The sequence below is a fragment of the Falco punctatus genome (assembly GCF_963210335.1).
Source record: "Falco punctatus genome assembly, chromosome: 8".
NCBI lineage: Eukaryota > Metazoa > Chordata > Aves > Falconiformes > Falconidae > Falco > Falco punctatus.
In genome coordinates, this window is record NC_137588.1 from 59,259,471 (window position 1) to 59,280,786 (window position 21,316).

General features: G+C 41.7%; 1 protein-coding gene across 1 annotated transcript; it reads right to left on the reverse strand.

Annotated features, from left to right (window-relative positions):
* Positions 1–583: 583 nt before the first annotated feature.
* On the reverse strand, positions 584–20,538 carry CANX (calnexin). Its single transcript, XM_080398426.1, has 15 exons — positions 20,465–20,538; positions 12,319–12,507; positions 11,787–11,860; positions 11,241–11,299; positions 10,751–10,892; positions 9,368–9,449; positions 7,731–7,923; positions 6,625–6,814; positions 5,792–5,905; positions 5,153–5,309; positions 4,614–4,829; positions 4,074–4,193; positions 3,788–3,929; positions 3,552–3,643; positions 584–2,972 (listed from the first exon to the last, which is right to left on the reverse strand). The coding sequence occupies exons 2-15, from the start codon at positions 12,502–12,504 to the stop codon at positions 2,919–2,921; spliced, it is 1,821 nt and encodes a 606-aa protein (XP_080254552.1). The 5' UTR covers positions 12,505–12,507; positions 20,465–20,538; the 3' UTR covers positions 584–2,918.
* Between the last annotated feature and the right edge of the window lie 778 nt (positions 20,539–21,316).

Consider the following 21,316-nt stretch of genomic DNA (forward strand, 5'->3'; position numbering starts at 1 on the left):
CACATCCACCAGCAGCGAGCACCTTGCAAGGCTCTCCTCAGGCCCAGGGGTCAGCCTCCATCCAGACACTTGGCACACTGCACAGGTCACAGCCTCACGCTGCCGTAATTCCGTTAGCCCAGCGGAGAAAGGCTCAATCACACCCAGCACTGCTGCATCCTCAGCAACTCCCTTTATCAAGCACCAGCTCCAGCAGAAAAACTCCTTTCAGCATTTCTGCTGCCCTGTGTTTCAGACCCTGCCTGCACCTACTCGCTGAGGATTTTGTTTTGATTCACCCTCTCAATCTAACACCCACCAGCACCTTCAAACACAGCACATCAAGCAGAGCACCCTCCTCAGAAGCTGCCATTCCTGGGTGCATAGGCACAGAAGACCCAAAACCACCTTTAGGTACGTTTACCAGTTCCAAACCTATTTCACAAGTACTTCAGTACTTCAAGAAACACAGCTACTCTTTAGAATTATGAAGGAAAAACAACTATTTTTTTTTCCTCCAAGGCTTTAAAAATAAGAGTGATTCTGAAGTTAAACTGAGCCACCCAAGTCAGAAAGCACGATAAAGAGCAACTTGAGTTGTCTATCCATTTTGGAAAGTCTTCATTTATTGTAGTGATTACTTAATAAGCATACACTATGGTATCAAAAAAAGCCATAACATGCAGACAGACAGGAGACCTTTTCAGGAGATTTAGCAGAAGCAAATGTAGATTTACAGTTAGCTTTAATATAATACTATTTAAAAGCTGATAGCAGATCTTATGTTCACTTTTGATGCTTTGAAAGAACATGTATGCACATGAATTGTTCAGGAATTTAAGGCAATTTGCATATTAAGATAAAAAAAACATTAGGTTAATAGATTTTTATGTTGTGCTCAACTCAGCTAACATTTTGAAACCATTTACATATACTTCATCTCAAAGGACTGAGAGTCATAAATAGCAGCTGCTCCTTGATAAAAATACAGTCCTGAGAACAAGCTAGTAGCAATGCTTAAGCTATGACATCTTCCATGTCAGAGTATAAGCTATTTTTGCAATAAGGAGCAGTATTTACCAGGTATTCAAACAGGCAAAGGCATTCTAAACATGCAATAGCTCCCAACAGAAGTCTTGAAATTACTTCCAGTATCTTGCTTACAATAGTTTATTTGCACACTGCAGAAAGATCAAGAAATCCTGCTATGAAATAATTGTGATCACAAATGCAAACACAACAACCAAGGGATACAACGTAAGGACAGGCAGCAAAAGGTGTTTTACAAAAAAACCCCCAAAACAAGTCTTCTACTAACTGGTTGGATTGTTTGCAAGGTAATTGGAACACTCTTCCCTCCCCTACCCCTGGGAATTATTCCCCACACTATACCTATGCTATGACCAAACAACACTGGAGTGTTTAAATTCAGTGCAAGAAGAGTAATTTCAGGACATTTAATTTCACTCTAAACAAAGGCAAGTTTATCTATATAGACATCCAAATGCCAACATATTTGGTACAGTGTAATGAAGTTACATAGATTTCACCCTCAGAGGTATGCTCTTGTAGTGGTCACCTGCATTCCACAAAAAAAAAAAAAAACCAAACAGAAGTGTTTGAAACAGTATAGTATGGTAGACTCAACGCTTTTAAAAAGATTTATTCAGCTGGATTTGGAACTCCCTAATATTCACAATATAATTTAGGATGCATTTTTTACATGAAGAGCAGATAAAAGACTTAAACAGTTTCACATACCAGTTCAGATATTCCACATGCTCCTTCCCCACCTACAATACTGACATCTTGGCTGTTTGGGTTTTTTGTTGCCTTTTTTTTTCTTAACAAATACTTAGTTCAACTTGTCTGCCTGACTACCTCCCCCATTTCTACAGGAGTAGACATACAGTGATAACAGTGAGAGGATATGAGACACTGTCCTATCCAGTGTTTGGACCCTGGAAAGGAGTAGGTCTAGCTATAAAAATAAAGAGTTCAACAATGAGCTGAACATGAAGCGCTTCAGCAACTGAGGCAAAGCTGCACTCAGAAGCTGTATAGTCAGAGAAAGGAAAGCATCAGTGGCCGAACAGAGGGGGAAAGGGGAAGTAGTCTAATCCCCCCTCAACCCATTAGCTCTACAAAAATAGTTCAAGAACTAACAAAATCCATTATCTGCAAGGTCTGCAGGATTAAATGCCACATTAAGATGACCCACTCCAAATCCTAGATCATTTGTCAACACTTAACAGGGCTTTAGCCATGGACAGTATGCATATTTTATAGACTGGGTAACCCCTTCCTTCTACCCCCTTCTTCTTTCCCCTCCCCCCAAAAGAATGAAGTTGATTGATTAGTTTCACTACTGGTTTCTCCATACAGCCCCCCCCCAAGTTTTCTTTTCCTTTGAGGGCAAAGGGGTTGTCAAATACATTGACAACTTTTTCTTTAAACAATTACCAAATTTTAAGGGATATAAAGACATTGATGCATTTAGGAATTTACATATTTGTAAAAAAAACTAGTTATAAAACTGCATTTTTATCACCTAGCACTTTCAAGATTGTTACTTTTCACTAATTAATATATTAAATTAAGCCAAGGTTTTAGACTGGAAAAGTTCTACCAATCTACTTAAAACCAGAAAGTAATATTTAAAACCAAAAGTGAAAAGGTTAGTTATGTTACATTCCAAAATCCACAGCCCATTATATTAAATGCATTCTTTCTACAGGAATGATGTTCTTTAAAACATATGATTGCAAATATTTTACTGCTAGACACTCCATTACATTGGATAGTGACTGGAACCTGTGGATGGTGAAATCTTGAGGTTTGTCCAAGTTTCAATGTAAGGTGTCCAAGGTCCTCTCCCAGAACCGTGTTTGGAAAAAAAAAAGAAAAAAAAATCACAGATCAAGTTCTTATGACTTTTTTCAATCTTTCCTTGGCTTTCTGTTTCTGGGTGATCTATTCACAGTTTCTTCCTCCTGCAAGAAAGTAATTTGTGTAAACAAGAAGAAAAAAATCTAATACCACCCTTAACTATGTTGAGCAAACCTACTTTCACTTCTCATTAGGTTATCATTTTTGACAGGACCTAGTGCTGTTACTACCCTTCGTTTCTACACATGGCAAACAGATACTCTTGTTTTCACAGTGGATGTACAATATTTGCTGAGAGTACTCAACAGCTGCTGTGAGAATCCCTTTAAAAATGGATGGAGTGTTGCTTGAAGTTAAGTCAGCCATTATGTCAGTGTGGAGCACGTAAGAGGTCACACCCTGGCAAAGCTGAATAAGCCTTTTGCCTCAAGACTACTTGTTCCACACAATCCCACTCCTCTGACAATGCGGGGTCTATGGCAGTGCCCTTAGCAAGGTGCCCTGCTCTGCTGAAGTTGGCCACACCAATTCCTATTCTGTAGGGTGACTACGTTTTCCAAAGTTCTGACACTGGGAGGGAGTATCAGATGAGCCAGGTTAACTTCTAACACTTCAGTAAGGTTTGTTCTACATGACGTAAGGAAAAAAATGCACAAGACTACCCTCAGATTACACACTCTTACCTCTGATGCAGGTTTCCTGTCCTCTTCCTCCTCCTCTTCCTCCTCCTCTTGACTAGCGCTTCCTAAATCAGCATCACTTTTCTGCTTCTCTTCTACACGAAACAAAAGAAATAGTTAATTCTCATTTCTGACTTATCTTCAGTTCACCATTGGCTTTCTCCACATCTGCTAATCCTGCTGTTTTACTCTATCAGAGAGAAAACTCAATCATTTTCAGGGTTATCTAGTTTACCTACCTAACTTTTCCTCATTTGCTTCCTCTTCCTCCTCCTCCTCCTCTTCCTTGTCCCCTTTGTCTTTTTCTTCCTCTTTCTCCTCATCCATCACATCAGGCTGAGGAGCATCAGTCTTTTTGTATTCTGCAGCACTTGGCTGTTTCTAAAAAAAAGAAAAAAAAAAAATCACAAACAAAAAACCCCAAAAAACCTCAACCTGTCAAACCCAGGCAATTATTTGTGATTAAGGCACATTTTGCTCAACCTCTTTTTAAAGATTATACCAATTATCAGAGGAAATGCATACCTTCCCAGAACAGCAGAAAAGGACAACAAGAAATACTGGCAAAGCCACAGTGAGGATGTAGACTACCCAAAGCCAGGGACGCTCTTCAGCAGCTGCCATCATCTGACCCACAACACCAGGCTGTAACATAAAAAGAACTGTGAAATTTCAGCCCATAAAGCAAGTTGTAGGAGTTACATTTAAGCTACAGAATTTTCAAATAAGCTTTTTGCCACTTTGAACTTTATGTTTCATACCTCAAAAAAATTAAAGCTAACCTGCACAAGTACTTTTTCCATAGTTTAAAAATTAAGAATCAGGCTAAAGTTAGCAGTCCAATTTTCAGAGCAAAAACCTCACAGAAAAGCAATACTTACTTGCAACTTATAGCAGCTGTTACCATATTATAATTAGGATTTGAGGTTTCAGTCTTGTTTAGCATAACTCCTAACCTTGGTACATACAGGTCTATATATGTATTGATAAAAACTGTAGGAGAGAACAGCAGCAACGCTCCCACCGTTCCAGTCAGGAGCACATAATTAACCCTTTATTTCTCACCTCTGCAGCACCATCCGCTGCCTTTTTCAGTCCCCATCCATCAGTGGCCCAGTCATCAGCCACAGCTCTTTCAGTACAGATGATAAAATTGTCAAAAAAAATGTCAGAAGTCATTGACCATAATTCAAGTCCCACAGCACTGAAGGGAGTCATCTTGAAAGGTTCCAAGTCTTCAAAGAAATCTGGATTTGGGATCTTCCTAGGTTTCCATATACCCTAGGAAAGACAAAAAACATTCAGCCCTACCTGCTATAATACAATTTTCAGTTTTCAGCCCATTTCAAATGGAGAAAGACCAATCCATTGCTCTTAATTACAATGTCGACAGGTAAAATCTGTCAGATTTGGGGAATCAATTTTCATCTGCGCTACAAAGAAGTGAAGCCAAGTAAGAAAGCACTTTGGAATCTGTCCACTTGAAACACAGTACAATCCTGACAGTATCTGTATTCTTATTATATCTGCTGAATCTAAATCATTCTGCTTTTTGTAAGAAAAATGCTGTACTGGCCTGCAGTTTAAGCAGTGAAAACACCAACCTGATAGTTCACGTTATCAATCATAGGAGGCTTCCATTTGCCTTTGTAGTTTGGATTGTCAATCATTGGACGCTGCCAGGTACCACAGCCAGGGGCTGTCTCACATTTAGGATTTGCAATCTGAGGTGCCTCCCATTCACCATCCATATCCTCATCCCTAAAAAGGGAAATCCATTTTTAAGTCCACCCCTTGCCTTTATACAGAATAAGATTTAGACAATGTCTGATTTCTGGGAAAATTAAAATTCCTACCATTAAACAGAGATACTGAAACTTTGTACAGCACAGGTCTGTCAATAAAGACACTACAGAAGGAATGAGGATTTCTAGTAACTTGGAAGTACAGAAGCCAGTCCCTGAGCACAGCCTTCCCCACCACCCCTTCAAAGTAAGATGCAACTGCAAGATGACCATCCCTCTGCCCTGTTCAGCTTACAGCCGCAAGAGAGTTGAAAAGTATGCAGGTGAACACAATAGAACAAGACCCCTCAGACCAGCTTTGCCTTCTTCTGAAGCAAGATAGCTTGAATCAGTAACTTTGTTGGTAAGGAACAATGAACTAGCTATTGTTATACATGTAAAAGCCAGTACTAAAGCCACGAAATACTTGCTGTCATTTGTAACAGGCAGTAAACGTACCAATCTTCAGGCTTCTCAGCATCAGGGTCAGCTACGTATTCTGGCTCATCATCTAGCCAGCCCTCTGGTTTCACAGCATTTTCATCTGCAATCTTTGCAGGAGCATCCTCATCCCTTTGGAAGAGAATATTGTGTATTAACACACACAACACGTAGAAGTTCTTAACCCCAAGGCATGATTCTACAGACTCTGAACAAGCCTGCTGATCTAGACAGACAGCCAGGTTTGCTTCTGATATGGTGTTACACCTGCCCTGATTTCAGAACAGAATTGCCTTGCGATCTCTTACCTACACGTGCCGCACGGCAGAGTCATAGCACCAACTATAAGGTAATACCACTTAGTTTTTAACACCAACCTAGAAGGGGATTTGCTGTAATATGCCCTTAGCTTCATAGTCACTGCAAACATGCATTTGAGCCTGAAATTGAGTCTATGGTTCACAAGGCATTGGTTCAAAGACAGAAACCCAGTATCAGTTTCTGATTTAGGATGTCTGATATTTCAGTCACTTGTAACTATGCATTACACAAACATCTTACAGTTATACCTTCTGCAGCTCATCTTTTGATCTCATTAAGGATGAGAACATCAGCTAGTATAAGCCATTTCAATTAAACCTTTATCTGTGGCCAGCACACTAAACAGTAATTCTCAGAGGACATGGATCCTGTCTGCCTTTGTCCCAAACTGCTGCTCAGATCCATAAACTGAGTTTTGATTACAAGGGTGAGACCCAAACCTTTCTGTAAGTCATCTGAGAAAGATTTTTTTCATCAGGACCAAACTTCACGCTAAGGCTTCCCCCAATTCCACCCCTCCAACAGCTTACCAGTCATCTGGTTTAACAGCATCCGGGTCCGGGATTTTTGGTCTTTCATCCCAGTCCTCAGGCTTCTGGTCATTTGGGTCCTCAATCTCTCGGGGTGGATTCACAGGAGGAGACATATCATTTAGCAAATTCCCACTGTTGACAACTGTTTGATCAACCAGTATTTCAAAACTATTATCAGGATTCAAGACTGTAAGGAAAAAAGTTGATGTAGCCATTACATATATGACACAAAGCATCACTCATCCCCACTGTACAACTAAAACCTCACCAATCCAAGCTATCACCTACCCTGCAACCGTTTTAAAGAATTAAGAACATTTATCCTTACACCAAAGTATAACTAGTGATGACGTACCACACATATCACCTTGTGAAAAAGACGACTCATTGCAGGAGTCCTACTTGAAATATGCTAAGCACAGAGATGCTTGTGAAGCAATTTACCAATTACCACAGCAAGTTGACTTTGACACAGTAGGTATTGCTTTAGTAGTAAGAATGTAGGTATTCATGTTCTACTCAAAAACAGGACTCCCTGCTACTGACTCACAGGATTTTAATCTCACTCCTTTATTCATTGCTGCCTTAGTAGGATAAGCTAGAGATCCTCCTGCGTACTCCTTGAAAGATTTTAGTCACAGCTAATACACCAGACCAGACACTGTACTTCAAGAACCACCGAGTTTGTTTGGTACTATGAAAGTAGCAAGGGGGAAAAAAAAAAAAAAAAACAAACCCAAAACAACAAACTATACCTCTAAATCTAAAGCCTAGTACACCCCACATTACTGGGGGCAGCATTCAAGCAGTTTATAAGTGCTGATAATTATTTTGGATATACTTAGAATATCAAGTTACTCACGACTGCTCTGAAATTCAGTTCTCATGACCTTTCTTACACAAATCAAGACTTCTTGCAAGGAAAAAAAAATAAGCCTTTGTATATATAATAAGACTAGGTTTTGCATTCAGAGCTTTCAAATGGTTTTTAGTTGTATGGTGTGTTGACACAAATATTCAGTTGTTCATCTGGCTCATTTTATGAGCTTTTGATTCAGAAAACACAGTAGTAAATTAACATGCATAGTTAAGATTCACCATACCTAGAGTATACAGATGGGTCTTCTTATCAGTAAAGTAAGTCTTCAGGTCTGCATCTGGACGCTTTGCATGCTTCTCCTCATATTTGCCAGTCTTTGGGTTTTTGTGCCGGAAGATGAAGTGCAATTTATAATCCTCTCCACATTTGTCAGGGCCGAACATGATTGTATATGGAGTTTTGTCATGGAACTGATCCTTTAAAAACAATGCAGAACTTTATTACCTTATTCTGAAATATAACTTAAGTCACTGCCTGGTATAAGAACTCCTAATTAATTAGAAATCATTCTACAACTTTGATATACAGGCTTTAGTGTGGTTACTTCACTGACTTGATGATGAATACAAGCCTCTAGAAAAAAAACACCAGAATTATCCCAGCTATTTGATTTTTGTACCTTTGGTCTCTACTTCCCAGATGGAAAGCAACAGCTTTATCAAAGATAAGTGTTATCAAAGAGGTAAGTATAAGTAACAACCACAATGTTAAGTATATCTCTCCATTACAATAAAGGACTTTAAAAGCTATCAACATAGAAGTATCAGTTACCAGTAATAATGAATGACTAGCTAGTCCAGTGAGTTTCTTTCATATGAAGTGATAACCAGCATTAGAAATGAGGCCAAGTTGTATTTAGTTTACGTTTATAAACTGCGGTACTGTCTCAGTCTGAGCACTAACTGGATGTAAGCTCACTATTGAACACTGCAAGCAAGTCCACTCGTTCTTGCTAATGTGATCTTAAAATTCAATGCACATATGAAACTGGTTAGACAACCAAGTAGTCTTTTGGGTGGTATTTTTTTGGGTTTTAGTACGTTGGAATCTGTATTAGTAATACAACTCTAACGCGACTGCAGAAGGAGAAGGATGAGTAACAAGTCATAAAAGTATTTCCTATGAAGTCTATTGGCTAAACAAAACCCACAGGCTACAAAAGCCTATGCAAGGTGACCCTGCAGTTAAGCTTTGTCTGAATAGGCTAAACCACTTTAGGTAGGTATATGACTGAGAGGAAAGAAAATTATTCTTAATCCTTAGGAGCTGTAGCATGGTCTCTTCCATTCACCACACTTAAGACAACGCATTCAAGGGTCGCTCATGAAGCACACTGTTCTATATAGCTTGTTTATGCAGCTGAACATATAAAGTTGTATCAAGTCCAACCTCCAGTCTTTTTTTAAAAACTCACTCACAAGTGGCTTCAGATGTCAAAAGCACAGCAATAAAAGCAAGGTGTATTTTTAGTTATTTGCATTAGTCTGTTTTAGAAGATGAAACAGAATCTTGCTTCTGCACAACAACTTCCCAAGAAAGTTTCTTATCGTACACTGGCTGCTTTTGACATAAGGCTTTCTTTCGTCCTAGAACCTAAGGAAATCTCAAGTCTGAAGACTTTAGCAAATGTCTAGAACTACTCAGCTAGTAAGGAACTCCAAAGTTTTCACTCAAGAGGCCGGAAAATTTCAGCATTTATCCTCTCCAACTGAAAATAGTAGGAACTGCTGAGTTCAAAGCACTCCGGCAATCAAGCCCTAGATGTGCCCCGCCGCTTTTACCAAAGAGGCTTCTTCAGGAAGAAGCAAAATGAAAAAGCTTTTTTTCACAGCTAATACTCAAAGTAGCAGCATTACTCACCAGGTTCAATTCAGGGGTTTTGGAAAGCAATTTCACATAGGCCCCACCACACTCTATTCCATTTTGGAAGTTTACTTCATACCTAATTTTAGTTTCACACAGAGAATGGGAGAACATGTTATACATGAGGAAAAATTACTTCTGTAATACACAATTGCAATTTTCAAGTACAAGTTAAAGAACAGGACTTTTGTTGTTTGCTTTAAATCACATGCCCAGTAAACATTAAAAACACATGCTGCACTTTTAAGGACTAAGCAAATATTCATAAGGGCCTGAGAAACAAGAAAAATTGAAGATTTTGAAGACTTCACCTGACAGAAAAAATAAAGGAATTGAATGCTGGTCTAGAAGATTATGATCTAGATAGAGAGAAGGAAGAAAAAGCTTTCTAGTATGTAAGACACTGCAACAGAGATTAAGGCAAGCCCATTATTTTTCCCACAACTACTATGGCAGACAACTCCATTTGCAAGATTAACTGAACAGCAACAATTAGATTCTAGGAGAAGCCCCTTTATGGTTATAAGCATACAACAGTATATCCAAGGATGCCAAGGAGTCTGAAAATGGCAAAACATCTGTCAGGAATAGCCTAATTATGCTTCGGCCTCTCTCAGTGCCAGCAGCTGGAGTGGATGACCACTGGGATTTATTTTTAGCCTTGCCTCTTGAGCCAAAACTAAACAGCCATGCAAAGCAAAGTGACCAATTCATTATCTTGTGCAAATACATGTGAATTAGTTTACTCTTTGTTTAAAACTGATAAAGTAGATTATCCACAATTCAACTGTTCTCACTGAATGATTTTTTTTTTCCTCCTTCCTGACTTGCTAGTGTAACATACATGCAAGTAGATTATTCTACATCAGTCATGGCCAAACAGGCCAAGGAAAGCTGTTCATCTTCCACGACAGATGAACCAAAACAAAGAGAGGAGGAAATAAGTGCGTCTTCACCACTCTGTCCACTCTACCTTGGAAATGGGGCAGTTTACTGCATAAAGTAGTACACTGACCTACATACAGACCAGCTTTTGTTCAAAAGGACAAGGACTTCCACAATTAGCAGTACAAAAGTCAGTTGCCTGACCTTGTTGCTACAATTAAGTCAAGTGAACTGAAGTCCCAAGACAGGTTACCAAGTCTTGTTTTCATAGGCTTCTTTCCTTTTCAGGCTTCAGAGGGACCCATGCTGTTCCTGACTTCCCACTCTGGGAACACAGGTTGCAATTTTACTCTTACTTAAAACAGTATAATAATAGGTTACAGCATCTTGTGTCATCTAGACCCCCAGTCAACAAAAGCTCAGTTATGGAATTAACCTCCCCCTGCTATCATGTCACCCTTGAAATAACAGAACACTAAGTTATCCTTTACTTACTGTATAATAAGGGGCTTGGTATCAAACACAAAAGGCTTTGAAAGTTTTGATGAAATTGCATGGTGCTTGGCTCGGGTCACCAGTACAAGCCCTTTGTCTCCTGGAAGCTTAGTGTCCTTCATGTCTTGGACTTCCCATTTACCTGGAGAGAAATTAACCAAACATCAAAACTTGTTCAAGACAGTCTTTGTTTAGCCCAATTTTGAACAAGATAGCCAGTGTTCTGCAATAACAGCCCAGCAGGGTGCCTTACCAAGTTATTAGCATAACACCTTTGCTAAATATTCTTTTAAAGTCTCCAAGTAGATACTTTGTCTAAATCAGAACCACACTTTATATTGTTAACCAGGTATATAAACACCTCTCCCATTTTCTTCATTGAATATAATTTTAACTGGGAAACAGGAAAACAAAGGCTTATACCTCTTCTTCAGATATGACAAAAAAAGAGATCAGAAACATCTATCACCAAAACCTGGACTGGACTCACCATCGTATTTGGCAATCTCATCATCTGTATCATCTTTTTTGGCTCTGGAAAGGATCCATCTGCAAGACCAACATCCAGTGGTTAGAAATCCAGACTTTCACACAGACACTAAAAATCGTGCCCTTAAGACAAGGCAGCCCTTGCTGTCCTGTGACTATACCCCAGTGTCTTGATCCCCTGCATTCCAACCCTAACCTTGCAAAGTCTTCTGCATTTGCCGCTTCCCACCCCACCCCCAAAGTAGGATTATGGCCTCAGCGTCTTACTCTTGTAAAAAAATAGCTTCACATCACATGAGGGAAGTCAGATGAGGATTAGAACATTACATATGTATAGCTCACCTCCCCCTTTTACTACAACTTAAGGAAATACTAGTTTAGCTTAGCACTAACAGCCAGCCTCATACTGTGACTGTCATTAATCCTTACCAACCACTGCCCTTTGATGCAATTTGGACTAACACAAGCTGTAGAGAGGGTTTCATCGCCTTTCACCGAAATTTTTTAGTTATTTGCTATACTAAATCATTCTTCAGATTATACTCACCCATCCAGAGTTCCTTTATCAAAGGATTCCGCAAAATACACCTCACCGGTTGGGACTGGGGGCCTGTAGGTAACCTATTGGAAAAGAGGGGCATTTATGCACCTTTCAAGGCACATTCTCTACCCTAAAGAAATACAGGCATAGACAGCTCACATTCCCCCTCTAGACTCAAGCAGAGCTTACCTGGGACACCCTTGCAGCATAATACAGAAGTTACATAAGTATTGCTGCTTGTGCCAAGCCACTGTGCTCTTAAAATTAAAGTATATAACTAGCTAGAAACATTAGCATTAACTCCTCATAAACACAACACAGATTTCAAGGGTGGATCTAACTCTTCAGGAAGAACGCGGGGGACATGAAAATAGGAGCAACGTAGATAAGCCTAATTCCAAGCCCTTACTCCCAGATAACATCTTTAATAACATTGCAACATATTACATGTTAGCAAAGCAGAGGCAACTCTGATCAGGCTACCATTATCCACAACACAAGCAGTAATTCAACTTTTAAAAGAAGTTCCATGCCAAACCTTTGGACTTGGAGGAGGAGTGCTTGTTTCAGGCTTTGCCTCTTCTACCTCCTCAATGCCATCATCCAAGTCATCCTCGATATCAACTACATCATCACCATCATTGTCATCATCCATATCATGTGCCTGGACAACAAGAGTCCCAAGAGCTAGCAGGGTCACATACAGCAGCCATTTCAGCTCCATGATCTGAATAAATAAGACAGGGCAAAGAGGTCAAGCCAGCACTGCACACAGAGCAAAGCATTGCTTCTTGGTTCAAAACCGAGCATCCAAGACAACAGGTGAAGTGACTAATCATACCACTGAAAGAAAAGTGCAATCTGTTATTTCCTGCATCTGACTGGTTGGGACAGTTCTAAAAGCTGGAGAGGAATACAACAAAGTATTTAATGCAAAACAGATAACTGAGTGGAGGACCATGTGTGCAAGTTCTGCAGATCATGCTGCAGACGTGCCATAATTTTGTTCTTACACTGCCACAGACCATGAGCAGAACAGCAGACATGTACATAACACCCCAACCCATGTAACAGCAAAAGCCTCAACAGAACACCCCTTTCTTTCTTATGAAGGGCTTTACATACATCATGCAGAAACTGAAGTTTCCATTCAGTCTGGGAACTGAAATACAATTAGCTATGGAGTAAGCAAGCTTCCATCTCCTGTTTAATAATTTTTTTGTCCTTTCAAGTGTGGGACACTAGCATTTTTATTCCCCAGTCCCCTTCCCCAGGTTTTATTCTGGAACTACTGCCAACAGTCACCGATACTACTGGCAGATATCTATAAGCAGTTGAGGCTACTATGGTAGACCCAGGAGAAAATTTTTTGCTATTTAGCAGACAGCTGGTTTCATTCCCCAATTCCGACTCCTAATTAAACAGGACAACCAAAGAAAAAGAATATACGTTAACTGAGGCTTTACAGAATTAAAATATCACACTTCAACTGATTTATCAAGTGCCCAGCACATTGTCACAGCTAAAATATGGCAGACATCGGTGAGCTGTAGCTTAAAAGATCTTTTAAGTTAAATGGGTTTCAATTTGATTTTCTTGCTAGGAAAACTTCAAGATCACTGCACCTTTACGCTGACAGAAAAGGCAACACTCCTAACACGCTACTCAGTTTCATGTGCTCAAAAAACCAACCCCACAAAAACAACCTCTGCCTTGCTCACCTCTTCTCCTTTGATTCACATTCAAATTTTTTCTTCCAAAACCAGAATTGTAACTGAGACTAACGCTTTTTGAAAGTAAGTATAAAACCAAATATCCCCTCCTTCCCTTACACTCCTGCCTCAGGCTGCAGCCCTGTAGACTTACAAACATAACTCAAGCAAAGCTAATAGTGCCTGTAGGGGCATAAGATCATGCTAGAAAACAAACTTTCAACTTTCCAAAGCGTGTTTAGGCAATAAAAGAATTTACAGTCTTAAAGGCTTATCAGCACTATCCAGTACTCCAAAACTACACTGCATACCAGATCTACGGTTCTTAGACTATTCATTAACTTCTAGTAACAGAAGGGATGTTTTAGAACTACAGCAAAACTGTATTTTAAAAACTTGTGCTGAGATCATGTAGAGTTTGCCACTACAGCAACATGCAATTGTAGCCAGTTTTCTAACAATAGCGATGGCCTTGAGGATTATTGTCTAAATGCATGCTCAGAACCCGCCCCCTCGCAGCTGGGGCAAATGCACTGCAACACTTCTGAGCCAAAGGACACCACTCACAGCACCAACAGCTGACAAAACCTTTCAAGTTGTTATATACCAGCAAAGCTTGTCTGCTTAATGCACAGTATACAGCCAGAATCTGAAACAGTTGTAGACCTCAGAACAGCTCATAACTCATTACTAAGGTGGGAACCACAATACAAAACCAAGGAATGAAAAGTACCCTTGGAAGTTCAAGTTCCTCTTGCAGAGACAGCGTGTTCTCTGAATAAACTCGTGCCCACCAGCATAAAAAGTGTACAGAAAACAAGAGCCTGAAACTTCATTCAGAAGTGACCTTTTACACCTCTGGATGCATCCTGTGTGACTGAAGCAACTACAGATGAGATGGCACAAGAATTTTGTCTTACCAACAGGATCTCACCAAATACATTTTTAACAGACCTAAATTCACGAAGATTTTACCACAAGTTTTATAACTGCTTTCAAATTATATTGGGCGATTTGGAAAGTGATAAAAGGAAATTACACTTAAAAATATAGCAAGATGAAAAATAAGTCAATTCTCTCCTCTCCTTCTAAAAGGAGTTTCTGCATACCTCCACCTAAGCAAAGGATATTAGTGATTTAGCATGCAAGTAATCCCTTAAGTAATCTTACCACTAGACAAAAAGCAGTAAATTTTGGTGAAAGAATTAAATCATACCCCCTAACATTCATGACAGTACTAACTCTGTATGTAACAATCACCTACTTCACAATCCCACCTCAACTACAACACTTTGGTAATATTTGGCAGCAGCAAATGGACTTTGGTAAATGCTAGCACAAAGCGGCAAAGCCACACAGCCTCATATTACAGGCAAGGTTGATCCAGAAATGCTTCTGGCAAAACATCCTAGCTAAACCAGACAATTCTTCCAGTGACACATAGAGCAGGGGCAGAAGCCATGCCACTCTGCACACCTGCGCTCCTGATACAACCACAGGTATCTACCCTGTAGGTCTACATTTATCAGTTAATGCTCTGTCTGAATTTGAGGCCTCGTTGAACCTCATTTCAAGGTAGACATATCTGTTCAAGTTCCCAAGCAAGCTTCCCCCGCCCAAAAAACAGAAAGCTAAAACCATGAAGATAAGCTAATCCAGTTTCATGTCCTTGCCTCTTTATAATCATTGGCAAGCAGTATTCTCAAGTTTATACCCCTACAGAAAGCTGTTTAGGACACCTCCTACATATTAAATCAGTCTCAAATTCAACATAAGCTACCATTCATACACCTTGAGTACACACTGGAAGCATCTCCTGCAACTGCCAGTTGTCATGTCAAGCTCCTTGTTCTGTTAAACTGTAACAGTATACAAACTAACTAAATGATAAGAAATAAAAGACATTATGTTCTCAGAAGAGTTAATTTAAGTGAACCACACATTTGTGATATTTAAAAAACTACTTCTATCTGTAATGGATGTACTGCTAGAAGAGATAGTTTAAACTTCACTTCACACAGTCCTTGGGGACATAACATAAACATGATTATGCCCCAGTAAATCTTGTTATTCCTGAATAGAAGATAGGGAGAGGAAGGGGAGAGAGAGAGGTTTTGTAGAATACAGGCATCAACCGATTTTTCAGTGGAGCTTTAACTTGCTAGCAACTACAGGTGTTCAATTAGTCACTAAAATGCAGTCTAACCTTCAGATGCACAACCACCTACTCCATTATGACCAGATTTCTCCTTGAAGTGTCTGCTTTCCAAGCAATTATCATCATTAGCCATTTTTTCACTCTGCCTGCACTTCCCTTCTCTAGGTTTAACTGTGTAATATTTCTTAAGGTTAGCGTATTTCTGATCATGCAACTGCCAAAAGCCTTTAACAAAGGAACCCTTTCATAATAGGCAAGAGCTTCTAATGTCTCCATTCTACTTCAGTGCAACCTCGTTTTCACCATAACAACATTTCAAGTCAGAGATGACTAAAACTTCATCTGCTTTTTTTTTTTTTTAAATAAGGTCTGCAGACACTTCTAGACACTGGCACATGGCTTGGAGCAAAGGGAAGACTACTGCAGGATAACACCAAAGTACTAACCAGGAAGAAAGTTCATGACTGCCCGTGCTAACAAATCACTTGTTCCCTGTGTGTCCATCCATAGTCAGCTTCTACACTGGAAAGATTATAGCTGACATTTAAGCACTGTTCACCTGGCTGTCAAAAAAGGCCAAAGCATTTTCCCCTGGAATTTACAGGAGCTATAGCAGAGCACTGAAAACAGACACCTGGAACAGCCACACTACTCAGACTTCCTATAAAGTAAAAACTAAATCAAACTGGAGTGAGATTCAGAGACAGATCAGCTTCTTGCCATAGAAGAGGCACTCTTCATTTGCAGGGCTAAGTGATTGCTACATTTGGATCTCAAAGCTTTCAAGAAAAGTCATGCAGCTTTAGAGATTTATTTTTATTTAGAATTCCCCTTTTACTAGGCATAAAGGGGAAAGTTGTTCTTAATTATTGTCATGACACTGTAAACACTTGACCCATACAACAGAGTTGTCACCGATCTCTCCAATATACACATCTCTGAGAAGGACAGACAGTGAAAGGGCCCACACAAAGGATGTTTAAGTCCCTTGCTATCGTACTTCCAGAACATACCATTTAGAAAGCAACTCCCCTGTCAGGTCAAAGAGAGCCTGCAAAACCAGTTTAATCATCTCCTTGGATACTAATCTATTGGAGTGGTTCATCAAGCCAGTTCTTAACACTGCATACTTCAGAATGTATAACTACATTTGAATTGCTACTGGCTATCTAGTTTACTGCCCTTTTTTTTTTTTTTTTAAAGTTAACAGTCAGATGAAATGAGTCTCATTAAAAATAAGTCACTTAATGTGGACTACACCTCAGCAATTTAACTGGATGAGCATCAGTGGTTTCTATTTCAGCCACATCTGAAATACAGCTGAATGACATAAGTATAGGAAGAGCAAAATTTTCTAGCAAAGTCCTATATTCCATAAACTTGATTTCAGTATGGTATTTACAGTGGAAACACCAATAAAAACAAGCACAATACACCCTCATGCAAGTCAAGGATTGTGGAATTAAAATTTGAAGTCACAAAAGAGAATTTATCACAATACAAAAAATGCAAGGAGACAAGATCAGAAAGGCAGACACACAGATACTAATTTTCCATCTCGAAGTTTTTATGGTTTCTGAGCAAAGGCTTGGCTATCCTACTTCATAGCCCATTAGTTTCTTAGTCAGACCTGCTGAAGAGCAACGTAAATCTCTTCTACATCTCACAATCCCTCTACCTTCCACATCACGGCTCTTCTGCGGTGCCAGGGTAACTGTTTACACAGCCTCATGATGAGCTAGCAGCTGGTTTAAGATGGCTCGAAGTCCTTTTGCCATGTTATTTTAACCCTGAATCAATATCCCAGTCTAACCCAGCACGCAAAGGCAAAAAGAGTTGTAGCAGGACAAATGAAAATACTGCAAGATAAAATAAGTAGCCAAGTAAAGGAAATAAAGCTGTTGGCAGCAGTCAGCTTAATGTCATTGTTTCAAGTGCAGTTCTGTCATCCATACTTGTCCAAGACAGACCCGTCTTGACGCAGATTTGGGAGGTCAACACTCTGCAAAGCAAAGCTGAACAACTGTGTGGCCAAACACTAGAATTTCAGCAACCAGTACATTACCTCACCACCCCTCTAAGTGGGATATAATAAAATTATGTTCATATATATGCAGCAATTAATATGATGCAGACAACACATTTTCCCCTTAAATGCTTTGTCCTGCAGCTAGACAACTTCCAGCATCATGAAGATTCTGCCTTTAACATCATAGCTCAATGAACAGCAGACAAGGCTCAACTAAAACCACCTTACTTACAACAGGTCAGAAGCAGGAGCTCTCTGTGTGGGTGGTTTGGCTTTTTTTTTTTTTTTTTTTTTTTTTTTTTTTTTTTTTTTAAGGATGGGGCAGCTAGGATACACTGCTATGTATGATTTGAGGAAAGTCTACTGGAAAGGATTAGCCAAACAGGCCTCTCCTGGAAAGCTCAACAGCCCCACAGAAAAAATCTGCCTTTTGTTTGGGTTGTAAGAAGCACAAACCAGGCAAGATAGCAGGTCTGAAAGGTGACAGCAACAAAGCTTGCTTTTAATAAGCATTTCAAACATGCCAGCTTCTAAAAATAATGTACATCAGCACAGATACAGTAAGGGAAAAAAAACACTATGTACCATTTGTCAGCAAAGAGATCATTCCTGCAGAAGTGGAAGTCCTTGGAGGGCAAAGACAGAACTGCAAGGCTTTTTGACCGTAAAACAGATGAGCTGCTAGAAAAATTACATTAGGTGGGGGGAAATCTGGAGGTGCCCCAAGATCTTTCAGACCATTCTGCCTAGAAATCAATCAAAGTCTGCCCTGCTACAGAATGGATTCCAGCAAGAACAGGCTGCCATCATGATCACTACTAAAGGCAGAAAAATGAAAACCCAGAAAAGGAAGTAAAAGGCAAGGCTAAGAACAAGTCACAGCATACTTCTAGTAAAGGATTTTTTATTTACTTAGGGCGACGTGCTGCAGCACATCAAGTGAGAGGGTAATCTAAAAGCTGCAAGCTTTCTGAGTGTTTTCCGTTAAGCTTCCTTTCCTAGGAGGGCAGTTGATAGCAGGAAGCAGTTTATATCATCTACACAGCTTTTGATGTTGTCTGTGAATTGTTTAAGTATCCCTTTATTTTTGGGGGGGGGGGGGGGGGGGGTTTAAACTAGAAATACTGAGACTCAACATAAACACAAAGTTTAACTGAAAGCTTTTCCTAGTTTTCTTAAGTTTTGGGTAAGCCCATGTAACATGACCAAATCAACAGTAAGGAGGTTTTTTAAGTCATTTCAAGTGCATCAGAGTGAACCTAGAGCAACATATTTCAACCTATATTTAACCAGTATTTTATCTGTCTTATCTCACACATTAGATTAGCTCTGCTATCTCCTTGCAGTATTTCAACAACCCAAACCACAGTGGGTAAAGTGTCCCATCAAACCTGTGTGTTAGCTATACTTATTTAACAATGTCAAGTAAACATACTGCATTTAAAAATACATTACATTCCTAGGTAATACTTTTCAAACATCTAACATACTCTAAAGAAGTTCCAGAAAGAGTTTTCCATTATGTTCTACAGAAATGCTGCAACATTAATTATGTTAACACCAATAATAATAAGCTCTGGACCTTCACCATTACTAATACATGTCTGCTTCCCTTCACAACCAAATCACCAGCAGGATTTCCCTTTCGACAGCCTAGAAAGTTCTTAACCACAAAACTGGATGTGAAAGTTCACTCTTTAGAGTCAGCACCGACAAGAAAGCAGTAGGCTATGTATGCTTTAATTCAAAGTAGTAGGGGGTTTTGTTCTAAAAGCATGCAATAAAATCCTCAGCCAAAAACAAGATTTCATTTATGTATTATTTTGAAGACACTCAACACGAATGATGTTCAAGTGATAAAAATCAAATATATTTTAAGTCCTCCAAATTCTCCAACCCTGCTGCTGCAGTCTCCTCGTCTGTACATCACCTGTTGGGCCCCCAGTTCTGCACCTTGAACTCCCCCTTTCCAGAGACTTCTACCTCCCCTTGCACAGCCCGAACCAGGCCACACGCTCTGCTCTTGTGCCCACCTCCTCTTCTGGCTCTGTGAGGCTCCCTACTCACGGGGAGCATTTTTAGGGAGCTCAGGGCTATTTCCACACGTTAGCGGCCGACATTAGAACAAGAAGCCAAATAAAACCCCAACTACAGCCAACCTACACCCACCTCCAACCCCCGCCTCCCCCCATCCCACCCCGGAGCGGGGGGAGACAGACGAAGCGCCCCATCGGCCCCACTGCAGCCTCAGCCCTGCCACAAGCCGCTCCCCTGCCCAGAGATCCCAGAACTTACCAGAAGACCCGCCGCTCCCCACCAGGCCTCTCAGAGGCCTACGGCGGCCGAGCGGGCGGCGGTAGTGGTCCCGTACCCGCCCCCCGCCGCAGGCCCTAGCCAGGCACGGCCCCCACCCCCCCAGGGGTCCCTGTCTGCCCCCGCCCCCGGGCGCCCACCGCCCTCCCCACCCCAGGCGCCCGCCCGCCCCACCCCCCCCGCCTGCCACAGCCGATGCCCAGCAGCACCCCGCCAGGCCCTGCCCGCCGCACGCCCCCCGCCAGGCCCGGCTCCCGCCGCCTCACCCCGCCAATCCCCCGGCATGCCCCGGGGCGGCCCACTCCCCACTCCCCCGCCCCAGCGGTGGCGGAGCCGCCCCCGCAGCCACGGTCAGAGCGGGGAGGGGGGCAGGCACACTCACCCCCGCAGCGCCGCAGCCCCACGCGCCCCCGGCCGCCACCGCCGCCGCCCCCGGCCCCAGCCACCCTCCCCTCCCCGCCGCTGCCCTCACCTCCGTCACGTGTCTGCACGCCCAGCGTCGCCGCCGCCACCCGCCTATCTACCGCGCCAGCCCCTCCCCCGGCCCACCTCGCTCTCCCACTCCCATTGGCGGACAGCGCGTCCGCCCGCCCTCCCCGCCGCCATTCCTGCATTCTGACTGGTTGACACCACCGCCGCTCAACGTCCCGCCCGCCCCAAAACACGCCCCAACGGCGCTGCCCTTCGTGGAGCGCTATTATTGGTTGGTAGGGTTGCAGGAAGTGTTAGGTGATTGGCTGGTTGAAGGGAGGCCGTTGAAACGTGGGCGGGGACACAACGGCCTCCTGTCCAGGGGCGCTGCGGTGGCTGACAGGGCGGCGCGGCGGGAGGGGCTGTGCTTAACGGCCCCCGGCGGCCTGGCCGTGGAGAAGGGCTGACTGGGCCCTCGTCCCGCCGCTGCCCCAGGCCGTGAGACGAGACTCCCCGCTCCCGAGCTTTCCTCACCCCACGCCGGGGAGGGGCCCTGGGCCTGCCAGGGGGGCTCACCCGGGCCTGTCCCGGTGCCTGAGCACCACGGTATTACACAGCAAACTCATCTTTACGTCTGCGTCCTCAGCTCCTTACAAAGGGTTGTCAAGTTTTCTAGCCTATTCATCATATTTAGTATTTTTTGCTCAATTACAAGCTGAGGGTTTAAGAAAAACAAAAAGAGAGATGTGCTCTGATGTGTTTAGAACACGGCAGTGCTGCTCAGGCAGTTGCTTGTTTGAAGGCCTTGCTGTAATATCAGAAGCTTTAAGCCACGCTGTATTTCCAAAATTAACATAATGTTTTTTGTAATGGTGAAATGCTGTGTAAACACCCAATGTTTAGACATCGAACA